Raw genomic sequence first — 15092 nt, forward strand, 5'->3', positions numbered from 1 at the left:
CCAGGATCAAATGTATTTTCAAAACGATGAAGAGGTGATTCCAAAAGTTATTCCAACTGACATCCGGCCCCCTTTCCTTAAGAACCACTACCAAAGGACAAAGTTTTAAACTATGCGCAAGCACAATTCTTATCAAGTCTTATTAAACTGCTTATAAAGAAAAGCATATGTTCAAATTGGGATAATACAAGGTAAATTAAGCATGGGCCTTTTAAAAATTAACATCGTTCTCCTAATTGGAAGCCCCTCCCCATTTTATATGATGACAAAATGAAATTAAAACCACACAATATTCCAGAAAGTTAAAAGAACAACTGAATAGAACACTAATGCAGGTACTTCTACACACAAAGCATGAAAAGCACCTTAACTATTTTACTTAGATAAAATCCATTAAACAACCATATCAGTTAGGACCTCTAAGAACCCCTGAAATGTTAATCATCTGGTTGAAGAGAAAACATAGTGATCATCAATTTAAGTAAAAAAGCATGTAATCCCAATAAAAAAAAAAAGTTACTTTATAGTTCTGAAGAAACTATACTGGTACACAGATTCCTTCCTTTATTTACCATTTATTTATTCACTGCCTGTTATGATGCTACAAAGGCTGGACTATGAGCAAAGAACAGGTAAGACATAAGTCTCGACTCCTAGCCTCAGAGCTTATACTCTAATAAACAAGTCTACTGATTTTCAAAAATCAATAATTAATGGTTAAACATTTTTTAAAAGTTGAAACGAGCACCGGCAAAATTAGCAACAGATAATATTTTTTAAACTCAGAAAACCTGGATTGAGATAGTATGAGGTTATAAGAAGAACTACTTTTTAATTGTGACCCTGAAACCAGAAAGTTCCTTCTGTTCATGTGTTAAAAGGTTTGCACTATAAATTTTATAAGGAAATTGTTTGACCTGTTTGAAAGCTGTCTATGGAAGATTCAAAAGTCAATTTGTAAAACGTCTCTTAGGCATTTACTGCTTTAGGTATGGGGCTACGGGCTGAGACGATAAATTTATACTCAGTCCCCTCTTAACTTATTCATCTAACACAGCAGACAGGTAAATGGAAGAATCTCACACAAATTTTCTAAAACACTCAAGGGTGTTTCGCAAGGATCACACCAAAGAACCAATAGTTAGTTTGGATCTCAAAGGATTACCAGGGCTTGCATGGGGAAAGCTGGTTCGGGATTTTAAATGTATTTGTGTGCATGATGGTGGTAAGGGGCATAATACCTCAGAGTGAAGCAATTCAGTGTGTCTGAGGCACAGGGAAATAGAAACTTAACAGGAAGATGGAAATGTAGGCTGAGGTCAAGATGGGAAAGGTTGTATATACTCATTCACTATGTACTGAGAACCTTTTATTTGTCAGTTACTGTGCTAGGTACTATGGATACAAGGGCTGGCAAAAGCAAACACAGTTGTTTCCTGCTATCTTGGAACTTACATAACAGCTGAATAGAGGCATACTGATTTTTTAAAACTACATACATGAGTACTTACATATGTAGTTATGACCTGAGATAAATGCTATGAAGGAAAGGAATATGGCATAAAGAAAAGATAATGGGATAACAAAGTAACATGACCTAGACTGGAATGAAAGTTGTGTATCAGGGAAGACTGAGATCCTAAGCATGAAAAGGAAACTGTGTGTGGGGGGTGGGGAGGTTATGGCCAAGTAGGCAGGGGCCAAAAGATTAAAGAGATTTGAAGATCTTACTAGGATTCTAGTCTTTATTCTAAAAGTGATGGGAGGATGGTTCTGAAGAACCTAGGGGCAGGACAAGAATAAAGACGCAGCCGCAGAGAATGGACTTGAGGACACAGGGAGGGGGAAGGGTAAGCTGGGACGAAGTGAGAGAGTAGCATTGACATATATACACTACCAAATGTAAAATAGATAGCTAGTGGGAAGCAGCCACACAGCACAGGGAGATCAGCTTGGTGCTTTGTGACCACCTAGAGGGGTGGGATAGGGAGGGTGGGAGGGAGACGCAAGAGGGAGGGGATATGGGGATATATGTATATGTATAGCTGATTCACTTTGTTATAAAGCAGAAACTAACACATCACTGTAAAGCAATTATACTCCAATAAAGATGTTTTAAAATAAATAAATAAATAAAAGTGATGGGAGGAACTTCCCTGGCGGTCCAGTGGTTAACACTCCACGCTTCCAATGCAGACGGAGCAGGTTCGATCTGGGATCTAAGATCCCACACGCTGCACAGCGTGGCCAGACAATTTTTTAAAATTAAAAAATAATAATAATGATAAAATAAAAGTGATGGAAAACTACTCATCTGAGGTAGAGATGGGGAGTAAATGGAATGATCAGATTTACATTTCAGAAGTATTACTCCATCTACACTGTAGAAAACAGTTTGAGAGAACCAAACTTCATTTAGCAGACTGGATAGAGAACAGTTAGGAGAGCTATTGCAGCAGTCTAAGTGAGAAATGATGGTAGCCAGAATTAGGGTTATGACAATAAATGGAGATGGAAAAAATGTACACACAGTCAGTTCCCATTATTAGCAGAGTAAAATTTGTTGTAACCCCCAAATCAATTTTCCAGCGCTTTCATGACATGTGCAGACATGTGAAGAACCAGGAAATATTTGAATCACCCAAAGCACACATTCTGCACACACTCCCAGCTGACACTGCACCAGGTGACACTCTGCCTATTTCAGCTCTCATACTGTAAACAAGCACCCTCTTCTCAGTCTATCTGGAGCCACATGTTTTTTTTCGTTTTTTTTGCATGTTTGTGCTTTCTGTTGGTAATTTTGCTGTTTAAAATGACCCGCAAGCATGGTGTTGAAGTGCTATCTAGTGTTCCTAAATACAAGAGGCCATGATGTGTCTTCCAGAAAAAGTACATGTTAGATAAGTAACTACTGCGAATAATATAATGAGAACAAACCCTATTTGAGATTTACAAGGTTAAAGTTTATAGGTCTTTGAAATGGATTAGATATGGGGATGGTAAAGGATGAGTTAGGAAAAGGACAAAGAAGTAGAAGGGAAACCACAGGACTTGGGTGTTATAGTCAGTATACGTTCTGTCCAGTCTTAGTGTTATTGAATAACCACTGTCATACATTAGACGGTTCAACCACTCATCTTACAACACAGGAAGAGAGATTTAACAAGTCTGGTTCAACTACAGACTATACTGAATGGCCACTCCTCTGATCCTAATCAGCAAAATCCCAACCAAATTGAAGACATCAACAACGTGACTTACTGCCCTGCAGACCAACTTTGTCTGCCCTTGGCCAAAAGTAAGGACTGTCGGCAGGGGCGGGGGGCGGGGGTGACCCAGCAGCCCCTACAGTCCAGGAACTGTTCTAAGGCTCATACCTAAACTTCAGTGATAACATCCAAATGAATAACCCAAACAGATCTGATGCTTTCAGGGAAAGCATATTTTTTTCCTGGGCATAAACACACAGAACATCCATTTCAGGTAAGTTCACTTAGCAACATAAAATACCAAACATCCTCCTAACTAAATGAGTGACTGCTACTTCTTTACCAATTATAACTTTCCCTCTGCTTTACTATGCCCTCCTTATAACATTTATTAAGACGTCAAATGACAGAATTACCCCTTTCTGACATTCACAGAAAGATAGACAAGATGAAAAGGCAGAGGGCTATGTACCAGATGAAGGAACAAGATAAAAACCCCAGAAAAACAACTAAATGAAGTGGAGATAGGCAACCTTCCAGAAAAAGAATTCAGAATGATAGTGAAGATGATCCAGGACCTCAGAAAAACAATGGAGAAAAAGATTGAGAAGATGCAAGAAATATTTAACAAAGACCTAGAAGAATTAAAGAACGAACAAACAGAGATGAACAACACAATAACTGAAGTGAAAACTACACTGGAAGGAATCAATAGCAGAATAACTGAGGCAGAAGAACGGATAAGTGACCTGGAAGACAGAATGGTGGAATTCACTGCTGCATAACAGAATAAAGAAAAAAGAATGAAAAGAAATGAAGACAACCTAAGAGGCCTCTGGGACAACATTAAATGCAACAACGTTCCCATTACAGGGGTCCCAGAAGGATGAGAGAGAAAGGACCTGAGAAAATATTTAAAGAGATTACAGTCGAAGACTTCCCTAACATGGGAAAGGAAATAGCCACCCAACTCCAGGAAGCACAGTGAGTCCCATACAGGATAAACCCTAGGAGAAACACGCAGAGACACATAGTAATCAAATTGGCAAAAATTAAAGACAAAGAAAAATTACTTAAAGCAGCAAGGGGAAAACGACAAACAACATACAAGGGAACTCCCATGAGGTTAACAGCTGATTTCTCAGCAGAAACTCTACAAGCCAGAGGGAGTGGCATGATATACTTAAAGTGATGAAAGGGAAGAACCTACAACCAAGATTACTCTACCCAGCAAGGATTTCATTCAGATTTGATGGAGAAATCAAAAGCTTTACAGACAAGCAAAAGCTAAGAGAATTCAGCACCACCAAACCAGCTCTACAGCAAATGCTAAAGGAACTTCTCTAAGTGGGAAACACAGGAGAAGAAAAGGACCTACAAAAACAAACCCAAAACAATTAGGAAAATGGTCATAGGAACATACATATTGATAATTACCTTAAACGTGAATGGATTAAATGCTCCAACCAAAATACGCAGGCGTGCTGAATGGATACAAAAACAAGACCTATATATATGCTGTCTAAAAGAGACCCACTTCAGACCTAGGGATACACACAGACTGAAAGTGAGGGGATGGAAAAAGATATTCCATATCATATATTAACGCATGTATCTGGAACCTAGAAAAATGGTACAGATGAACCAGTTTGCAGGGCAGAAGTTAAGACACAGATGTAGAGCACAAACATATGGACACCAAGGTGGGAAAACCCCAGCGGGGTAGGGATGGTGGTGTACTGAATTGGGCGATTGGGATTGACATGTATACACTGATATGTATAAAACTGATGACTAATAAGAATCTGCTGTATAAAAAGTAATAATAAAATAAAAAATAAACAACATTGGATAACAACATCCAATCTAAAGCAAACCTCTGCTTCCTTCCCAAAATTACCCAAATAGGTCCTAACACCCTCTTACTGAGATATCCCATAGTATGTGTTCTCCCTCACTACATGGTAACAAACCAAACCTGTGAGGGACATCTATACATATAAGAGAATATCAAGAAGAAAAAAGTGGTAAACAGTGCTTACATTACATATCAAATAAAAGAGCAAAGAAAACACCCACTAAATTAGTTACCTGGAGATTGTGAGGGATTTGAGGGAGAGTAATTTCAATAAGCCTAGGAGGGCAACCTCTAAGTTTAGAGTTTATCTCGTAGTCTATGGGAATTAGTGCAGAAGGCAACAATCAGCTGTGATATTTAGAGAGAAAATTCTAATGGAAAAATTACCAAAAGACTGGATTAAAAAGAGGCCTGAGAGAGACTAATTTGAGAAATACTCATCAGGGAACTAAGGCAAAGAGGAAAGGATGACATCAAGCTTTCCAACTGGGACATTTGGTGGATGGTAATATAACACAACAAAATAAGAATAAAAAAGGTTTAAGGTGGGAGAGGAGGAAGTTACGCTGTTAACTTTCAGACTTTTATGGGAGTCCCAGGTGGATTAACCTACAGGCAGTGCCATCTCATTGATTTATTCAAGTATTTTGGAGGTACCATCATTAGAAACTGTGCCAGGCTCTGCAAAAACTTATGAGCAAGACAGTCAGACTGCAACACACACACTTGGCGACTGAAAGTTCACTGAGGACAGAACTTATTCATCTTTAGTAAATCCAATTAGAGAAGCAAAAATAATGGTAAAATGAGCGAAGATGGCGGAAGAGTAAGTCGCGGAGATCACCTTCCTCCCCACGGATACACCAGAAATACATCTACACATGGGACAACTCCTACAGAACACCTACTGAACGCTGGCAGAAGACCTCAGACCTCCCAAAAGGCAAGAAACCCCCCACGTACCTGGGTAGGGCAAAAGAAAAAAGAATAAACAGAGACAAAAGGATAGGGACGGGACCTGCACCAGTGGGAGGGAGCTGTGAAGGAGGAAAGCTTTCCACACACTAGGAAGCCCCTTCACGGACGGGGACTGCGGGTGGCACAGGGGGAAAGCTTCAGAGCCGTGGAGGAGAGCACAGCAACAGGGGTGCGGGGGGCAAAGCGGAGAGATTCCCACACAGAGGATCGGTGCCGACCAGCACTCACCAGCCCAGAGGCTTGTCTGCTCCCCGGCCGGGGCGGGCGGGGCTGGGAGCTGAGGCTCGGGCTTCGGTCGGAGCACCGCGGGAGGACTGGGGTTGGGGGCTTGAACACAGCATGCAGGGGGTTAGTGCGCCACGGCTAGTCGGGAGGGAGGCCGGGGAAAAGTCTGGACCTGCCGAAGAGGCAAGAGACTTTTTCTTACCTCTTTGTTTCCTGGTGCGCGAGGAGAGGGGATTAAGAGCGCTGCTTAAAGGAGCAGTAATGGTAGAAATAGATCCTTTGTACTGCACAATGAGTGGTTTCCAAAACCCTTCCCTTAATATATAAACACAATTTTACCCTTGTTTCCAACAGAAATCTAAATGCTATGGGCCAACTGCATCACCCAGTGAGCCAATTATCTTTCATATATCTTGTACACACCACACTGCTGTCTCATTTATTCTCTTAGAGTTATGAATTCACTTGGGACAGTCTTAATATCGTTCACGTAAATAAAACTAATTTTTAGTCATCTTTCTTCTTCAGTTTCCTCAATGAGGTCCCTTTCTCCTCTTTTTCAGTAGTGAGCCCTAATCATTGCTGATAATGAGCATTAGCAGTACTATACCTGTATCCCTCCCCACCAAATCACAAGTGAAATCGTGTAACTTAATGCCATCAATGTACAAAGAACTTAGAAAATGCTCAGAAATCACCTTCTTAATCTCTGCAAATCTTTTTCTTCGGATTAAACTTACTTTTCTTCAAGCACAAGCAGTCCAGATAATGTAGTCTTTCCTGTTTCATTATTGTAAATGCCCACACAGTACTTTCAGCTATGTTATGGGATCTCTAAGCTCCCTTCCACCTCTGAAAACTGATGATTCTGTAACAGGCCCGAGATTTTTATTAGCATTTTAAACAGTTTCCAAGGGCAAATGCCTTCCAATAGTCAAAACACATAAATATATTTGGTGACATAAACCATAATCAAGCTAGGAAATTCTACAATGTAGTGAATTATTTTAAGATTGTATCAAATGGTATTTAAAAATAATAGATTGGTAGATTTTACAATGACTTCTTAAACTTCCCCAATCCTTACATGCTTTTTTAACTCTGGAATTTAAAACAAGTTATCTATTGAGAACCCACATGGCCAAGGCACTGAATAAAGTGGAGGATCCAGTTCAGTAAGACAAGGTCCCTACCCGTTCCTATCCCCACCCCAAGAGTGCTGTTTGTATTGTGTGCTTTCACACCTACCTAGAACTTCAAGACCTAGCTCAGATCACTCCTTGAACCTGAATGAATCTCCTTGCTTTCATCTTCTCTGCCACTTAAGCCTGAACACTACATACTGCCCTGGGTTATTTATGTTTTTACAAATGCCTTAACCACTCAACAAGCATGCAGAGAATACTGAAGGCAAGCACTATCTTCAACTTTTTGTCGTCCCTCTCAGGGAATTATTTAATCTTCTAGCACAAAATACTCCCTAAGCCTAACTTAGAGGGAACTGAAATTTAAGGTCTTACTCTTAATGTCCCCTAGTCAAAATCTTGCAGAAGTAGGATATGGTAGTTTAGAGTTCATGCTCTGGGGGTATCTGGAAATCCCTAATCTACTACTGTTTAACTGGCCTTGGGCAAGCACTCAGCATCACCAGATTGAAGTTTCCTCAGCTGAAACAGAGATTGCTAGTATCCACTTTACTAAAGTTGTAAGGATCAAGTGTATAAAGTCCACAGTAAGCATTAACAATTATGTACAGAGAAATAAAAGAACGGTAAAAAAAAATTTTTTAGCTCCTGATTCCTTGGAATACTGGAATTCAGCTGGTGATGAAGCATATGAAAATAAAAGCAGAACCTTATTAGTTACCTCAACCCACTGAATATTCAGTATTAATATTTATAGGTGCAGCATTCACTTTGTTTATACACATTAAAGTTTTCATTCTGTTATCTACAGAGTCACTACTTACTGCCACTAAACCATAGTATCCTACCTTCGAAGAACAATAAAACATGAAAGAAATAAGGACACTAGGTTTTTTCCCCCCAATAAATTGCGCCTATAATTTAAGTCCTACCAAAAAAAAAAAAATCTTTAAAAACGTTGACATTCCAAAATTTTGAAGTCTGCATCCATTTCTTTACCTTCTTTACATTAAAAATCTATTTAGTTATTCAGAGACCTGAAAATTTGGGCCTATAAGGGACCTTTTGTAATTACCCATGTACAAGTCTCTCAAAAGTGAATTTAATCCCAAACTAAGTAGCCTGTCCAAGATATCAGATAGTACACAGCAAAGAATCCTACAGGACTAGAACCCATATTTGTAACTGGTAGGTCATATTCCCTTTGGATTCCACAATGAGAAAAATGGTTTTTTCTTCCTTTTGGATGTAATATCTTCTCCCCTTAGCACAAGGTAGAGTGGTCTGCACATGTTAGATTTTCTATAACGTTAATCTTGTCCTCAAAATCCTTCTAGCACTAGGTATTTTAAAACATGTAACAATAACTATGATATTTACAGCAAAATAAACAAGTAAATAAATTTCTAATGAGAAATTAGAAAGCATCATTTAAAAATAGAACACATGTATTCAAATACGGAAAAATCTTCAAAACACTTGACCGCAAACGTTATTTTAATTAATCTCTTAAGTGTCAGTAATTTAATATATATAGTGCTTTGGTTCCCAAGACTTGTCTATTACTGAATGGTCTGAGCGTAATAAGTCTTAAAAACTTAGTTGTTAAAAATATCTTAATGACAAATTACTGGAAGTCACTTACTGTTCTTAGGCATATCTTCTATAATATTCACCAACTATTAAAAATATTATCAGTATCACATTTTTAGGAGTAATCCTCCAAGCAATGTTTTAACTTATTCAAGCCCAAATTGGTAGATAATCCTTATCAAGTTCAACACTAGTATACCTTAACATCAGAGCATTACTCTTCCATATAATTAGAAAAAACAAAAAACTCAAGCATGTACGTATTACCTTTCTTTTAGAGGAAATGTAAGAAAGAAAGCTTCAGTCAATAATCACATATGCAGTATTATCACATGACTTAACTTCTTTATTCTAAACATATTATCCACACACAAGTCTGACTAGTGGAACAAAACTGTACTATTATAGGGAAAGTCCTATCTTTAGACTAAAACTGAACACAATCAGAATGAAAGTCAGTACTTTTACAGAATGAGCCAAACTGACAGAAATGGCAGGGGGTAAAAATCACACCACACTTTCTACCTACTTAAAGTTTTTTATGTATGTTCCATTCAAATGTTTATTTAAATTTTAATGGCTTGCACTGGGAGCAAGCAAAGCTCCAAAGGGAAGTAAACAGCATTCTAATCCTTTAAAAAACAAACAAAACCTTTTATTTATTTTAATCTTGATTTTGACCCTAGAACTCACAAATCTAAAAATATTAATGCCCAAGATAAACACGTCTCTTCCAAAAACGAACACTCGAACCTTTATTATTAGCAAACTAATTTTAAAACTTTTGAATACAATACTTAAAAACTCCCTAGATAGCAAAACTTTTTGAGAATCATTTCTGGCTATGAAGTCACAGAACCAAAATGTATTTCATTGGCTATTTTAATATGCCAGCATATTAATCTAATTAGGAACAGATTATTACATTTTTCTTGGTTCTCCTTTCACAAATCAAAAAATATTTCCCCAGTACATAAGGTTTGCGCGTGTTTTCAGGTGTTAAAACGTACCGTTCATACAAAAAAAACAAATAAGCCCGTCAGCCACAATTTAAATTGAAGACTATTTTTTTCTTCCCGTTAAAATGCACAGAAAATAAAACCACTAGAGAACAAAACAAGTATCCAAGCTATAAAAAGCTAATTAGATCGGGAGTTGATTGATTTTGTGATGGGACAGAAGGCGGGAAGGAAAGAATGTAACAATTACTGTAGTGCAAAAAGAAGGAGAGAAACCAAGACTACCCGTGAAAATATAACAATTCTTCAATATGCATGTGACCAAGGTTTGGAACCAACCGTACAAGTCTCCTGGAACGGAACTTTGTAACAAACCTTCACATTCACCATCCCCATATTAGAAAACTCCTTTCAATAAGACCCATTTGCTTGTTGCACCTTTTTGTTTCAGGTTTAGTAATTCACCTTTCTGGCAGTAATTTTGGATATAAAGAAATGAGACTGAAACCCCGAGATCCTGCTTGGGTTTTTGCCTGACGAGGGAAAATGACAAGAAATGCTGGCGGGAAAACCCTACGAGTCAAGTTTCCACCCTCCTGGCTCCCCCTCCACCTTCTTCCCACCTTGACGAAAGGGATAATCCAAAGAAAGTTTATAGCCCAATCCCCGAAGGGCTGGAAAAGAAAGCAAATCGTTCGAGCTGAATGCACCTAGGCCCGCTCACATCTGCGAGAAAGGAGGCGGCAGCTGGGACCCCGAGTGGGCAGCAGCAGCAGCTCTGGCCCCGGGAGCAGGGCGGCCTAGCGCCTCGGGCAGGCCGGCGGGTAGGCCTGGCCTCCGGGTCTCCAAGCGTAGAGCGACTCCCTTGCTCACAATGGTGCGTGATCTCGCTCCTTCACGCTACCTGGGACGCGAAAGTCACGTCCTGGGAGGGCAGAACATGCGGTGGGGGACGCAGAAGAGGCCTAGGACCAGAGACGGGCAACGGCCTAGAGGAAAGAATGGGGGAAGGGGGTTAGAAGGTGGGCGAGGAAAGGGACCTGCCGGATCGGGGAGCGGAGGGTGGCCTGGAGACCTCCGCAAAGCCGAGCAACCAGTTAAGGCCAAAGGGGTGGGGCAAGGCCTGTGTGAGGGCCAGGGCCGCGGATGGGGGACCCCGAGGGGAGCTGAGGGTCGGATTTCGGCCTCACCTGAAGTCCTTGTCGCTGGATGTCATTTTTTCCAGCAAATTGGAAATGTGGTACGAGGCGCTCGCCATGTTGCCGGCCTCGATCCCGCCCGCCGGCGCTGCTCGTGCTGCTGCCCGCCGCCGCCGCCGCCGCTGGGGCTCCTCCTCTCGCTCGCTGCCGCGGCTCCCGCTTCCAGGGTCGCAGCGCGACGCAGACGCTGACAAGGGAGGCGCCTGGACGGGCTGCCCCCTCCCCGGCGAGGCGTGGGCCTGTCCCGGGGGAAGCAGAGGCTACGGGGCCGGCCTAACGACGGCGCTGCTCGCCGGAAAACGAGTTCATGAGCAGCCAGGAGTACAGCAGGCTCTCTCCGGAGAGGCAGCCACTTCCACTCGGGGCAGTCCCACTCCCACTCCCTCCGCACTCGCTCCCTAAGGCAAGAGGCCAAAACCCGCCTCCTTCGCTCCGGGGGAGGGCGCGGCAGACGCGGGACGCTACGGAAAGCTGAGGTCAGGGTTCAAGGAAGTCTCCCCACGCACGCTGCTGAGACGCTAGGTAAAGGACAATCCTGTTGGCTGAAGCCTGTGTCAATCTTCGCGTGACCCGCCCTTCAGGAGGCATGACAACGGCCAAAAGGGGCTGTTCTCGCGAGACGTGAAAGCGGCGGTTAAAGGATTGGGGGCCACTGGGAGGAGGATACCTTCATCCGAAAATAACTTGTTTTTCCTGTACGACAGTAAGAGAAAAAGATTACGATTTTTAAGGTGCATAAGGCCTAGGAGTAAAGCTAATTAACTGGTTAGACTCGGGGCGAACAGAAGAGTTATTAGAAGGAGCTTTCGTTCTGAATCGGTCGCGTGGCCTGCATTGCCTTAACCACGATGGTGCAAGTTGCCACGTGAAAACCACAAATCCCAGAATTCAGTCCGCACGTTACACTGGGTCAAGATATGATTGGCTGAAGGAACTTGTAGCTTCCTCATTGGCTCCATGGGAGGCCTGAATGCTGGGATTTGTAGTCTGGCGAGGCAGCTGTGTTGAGTAAATCCTTCGGAGTACGGTGGATTAGATTTCTGCAGCAGATTCGAATTTTCTCTTACAGTTGTTTTTGGCTGTTGTGGGGTGTGTGCAGAGCTAGGCTGCTGCGGTCTGGGCAGGCGCATTGCGGATGAGTTGATGTTCTTGGCAGAGGCCTAGTAGCGGCTTCCTAGCACTAATCCATGAGAGTGATGGTCGCCTCATCCTCTGAAGGCGGCTGAGCCTCTTCTGGGCACTCCCAACGTGCATTGAAGAGCCAGCCCCCTAAAGCAATAAGGACCATAGTAAGACCAAGGGCCGATGACCGATGATTGTATTCAGGGCTTATTCCTTTTATCTGGAATAGCTAAATGATTACTCTCTGTATTCAGCATTTGTGGAATTAATAATCCTGCAGCTATTTTATTGTTCCCTAAAACATACACAGACAGCAATCGGAGATACCGAATCATGTGTTTCAGTATCCATGTTTTTATCTCCTTCATTCGAATTGGAGCTGGCCTTCCTAAAAATAAAATTTAAAAAGAGAGAGAGAGAGAGAGAAAGCCCAGTTAAGAGACGAGGAAAATTCAGTCTAAATCTGTTATTGCTCTAGTTGGGGGAAAAAAGAATTTAAATAGCTCCTTTCTTCCAGGTATTAAATCTCAACATTTCTTTGTTCTTTCCTATATTCACCAAATGTTATTTAGTGTCTTAGAAAAGACAGGCATAGTTATAGGCAATAACAAAGTAGATGAAACACTTTCTGACCTAATAATTCATATTTAAATTTCCCCTCATTACTCGTTTACCCACATGTGTCCTGTACTTTACCCAAGTTAGCTATTATTAGGTTCCATGAGTGCTTCAGCCACAATTCCATTCTGCTCTGAACAACCTTTTCACAGTATTTAATATAAACTATACACACACACACACCCCAGACACATCACACACAAACAAGCCAGTCATTTATCTTGTGTGAACCCCAAGGCCTAAAATCTCAATCATCTAGTGATAACCCTTTTTTTTAGCCTGAATCTAATGAGAACCAAGTCATGTTTTTTCCTTTTGTATGTACAAATCTTTCATTTATCAATTTCCAACTGAACTATAATATTTGTAGTTAGCTTAAATATAAATTCTGTTTACTGCCACTTATTAGCTGTCGTAGGCAATTCATTTTAAGCTCTCTGAACCTCTCTTTCTTCATGGGTAACACAATGATCATCAGAGTATTTCCCCATAGAGCTGTTTTAAGAGTCAAATTAGCTATTGTCTTAGTCCGCCAGGTTTGCCATAACAAAATACCACGGATTGGGTGGCTTAAACAACAGAAATTTATTTTCTCACTTGAGGCTGGTGGTCCAGGGTCAGTGAGCTAGCAAGGTGGGTTTCCCCTGAGGCCTTGGCTTGCAGACAGCCACCTTTTCCTTTGTTCTCACAAAGCCTTTTCTCTATGCACCCACAGCCTGCTATCTCTTTCTCTTCTTATAAGGACACCAATCATACTGGATTAGGACCCCACCTTTTTAACCTCATTTAGCCTTTATTGTGTCCTCATGTAACCTTAATTACCTCTTTAAAGGCCCTATCTCCAAATAGTGTCATACTGGAGTTTAGGGCTTCAATATATGAATGGGGGGGCGGGAATGACAGTCTGTAACAGATATCCCATATAAAGTGCTCAGCACATTGTCCAGAACATAATAATAATATTTATAACTAATTTTTTTGCATACTTACAAAGGTCATGGAACACATCTAATAAAAGTTGGCTATTGTTATTATTACTACATTCTCAGTCTTGTCCCTATCCCAAACCATCCTACATAGCCAGTTTAGAGTTTCCCAAAACATTCTTTTTATAGGGCTACTCACCAGTTTTAAAAGTTCAGCAGGTTTCTGCTACTAAATAAAGTCCAAATGTTTGCAATCAGTTGCAATCAGTGACCTCCTTCATCTGTCCCTAACCCTTTCTGATCTTTCTCCCACTATTCTAATACAGTATAGGAATTGCTCGGGTCAATTTTTTTGAGTACCTCAAAGACCCAGCTCCAAGTTTTTGTACATCATTACGGTCATCATAATAATAAGCACTTACTTATAGGTGAGGTGCTGCATTAACTAATTTAATCTGCTTTTTAAGTATGAGAGGCACAGACTGGTTATGTAACTTGCCAAAGATCAGCAATAAAGAGCAGTCAGGATGAAAACCCAGGCAGTGTTGCTTCAGAGCCCATACTCCAAACCTCTGTACTGGAATGCCTCTCCCTACCTGGAATGCCTCTCACCTCCCCTATCTCACTTTCTAAGATCTTGACCAATCATAGTGTTTATATGCTAGCCTCCAACTGCAGTGTAAGTTCCTTAAGAGCTTATACCAACTTGAAATCACTTCTGCTTCTTTCAAGTACTTAGCCCTTGCCAAGTTCGTAATAGGCACTCAATAGTACTTAATTTTATTTTGTATTCTTGACCACTTAGAAATTTGATTTGTGTATCACTGAATATAGCTTGTTGCTAAACAGTGGGAAAATGTTTTCCTTTAAGGATCTGTAAATGCTAAATTAATGTTAAGTGCAAAAGGAAATAAGTCTAGATAAGGTTATCCTCTAAGATTTTCTTTCTGTTTAGTGGTTATAATGCAAAACTGAGATAAGAAATTTGATAAAAGTAAAAAAAATAAAAATAGAGTCTTTCAAGCTGTTGGGAGGTTCTTCAAATATCAACCAGTAGTTTAACTTGTTTCTCATTTATTGTCTACACTGTGCCAAGCACACCCTCCTGTCTATATCAGGACCACCATGGGAAGAGAGGATTCTAAGAGAAATATGGTCATTAGTTGGCAGAGTGCTCAGTGCTGGGTCTTTCCTTCCCTCCCCACTCAAAAAAAAAAAAAAAAAAAACCAAAAAAAAAAAAAAACCCCACCACTCAG

General features: G+C 40.8%; 1 protein-coding gene and 1 long non-coding RNA gene across 3 annotated transcripts in view; one reads left to right on the forward strand and one right to left on the reverse strand.

The window, feature by feature from the left end:
* The window catches only part of CAND1 (cullin associated and neddylation dissociated 1), a 41068-nt gene extending 29447 nt beyond the window's left edge, over positions 1–11621 (reverse strand). The window contains exons 1-2 of one of the 2 annotated variants that reach the window (XM_024736883.1): positions 11161–11621; positions 10875–10959 (exon numbers count right to left, since the gene is read on the reverse strand). Coding sequence is in view for 1 of the 2 variants with exons in the window: in XM_024736882.1 (XP_024592650.1) it covers positions 11161–11228 (68 nt within the window). In the remaining variant the exon portion in view is untranslated. The remainder of the gene's footprint in view (positions 1–10874; positions 10960–11160) is intronic. The other variant, XM_024736882.1, reaches the window with a different exon arrangement.
* A 184-nt stretch (positions 11622–11805) lies between these two features.
* The window catches only part of LOC112394379 (uncharacterized), a 12017-nt gene continuing 8730 nt past the window's right edge, over positions 11806–15092 (forward strand). Inside the window, exon 1 of the long non-coding RNA XR_003002119.1 lies at positions 11806–11900. This is a non-coding gene — a long non-coding RNA (uncharacterized LOC112394379). The remainder of the gene's footprint in view (positions 11901–15092) is intronic.

This window comes from Neophocaena asiaeorientalis, unplaced genomic scaffold (genome assembly GCF_003031525.2).
Source record: "Neophocaena asiaeorientalis asiaeorientalis breed wild unplaced genomic scaffold, Neophocaena_asiaeorientalis_V1.1 scaffold134, whole genome shotgun sequence".
Lineage (NCBI taxonomy): Eukaryota > Metazoa > Chordata > Mammalia > Artiodactyla > Phocoenidae > Neophocaena > Neophocaena asiaeorientalis.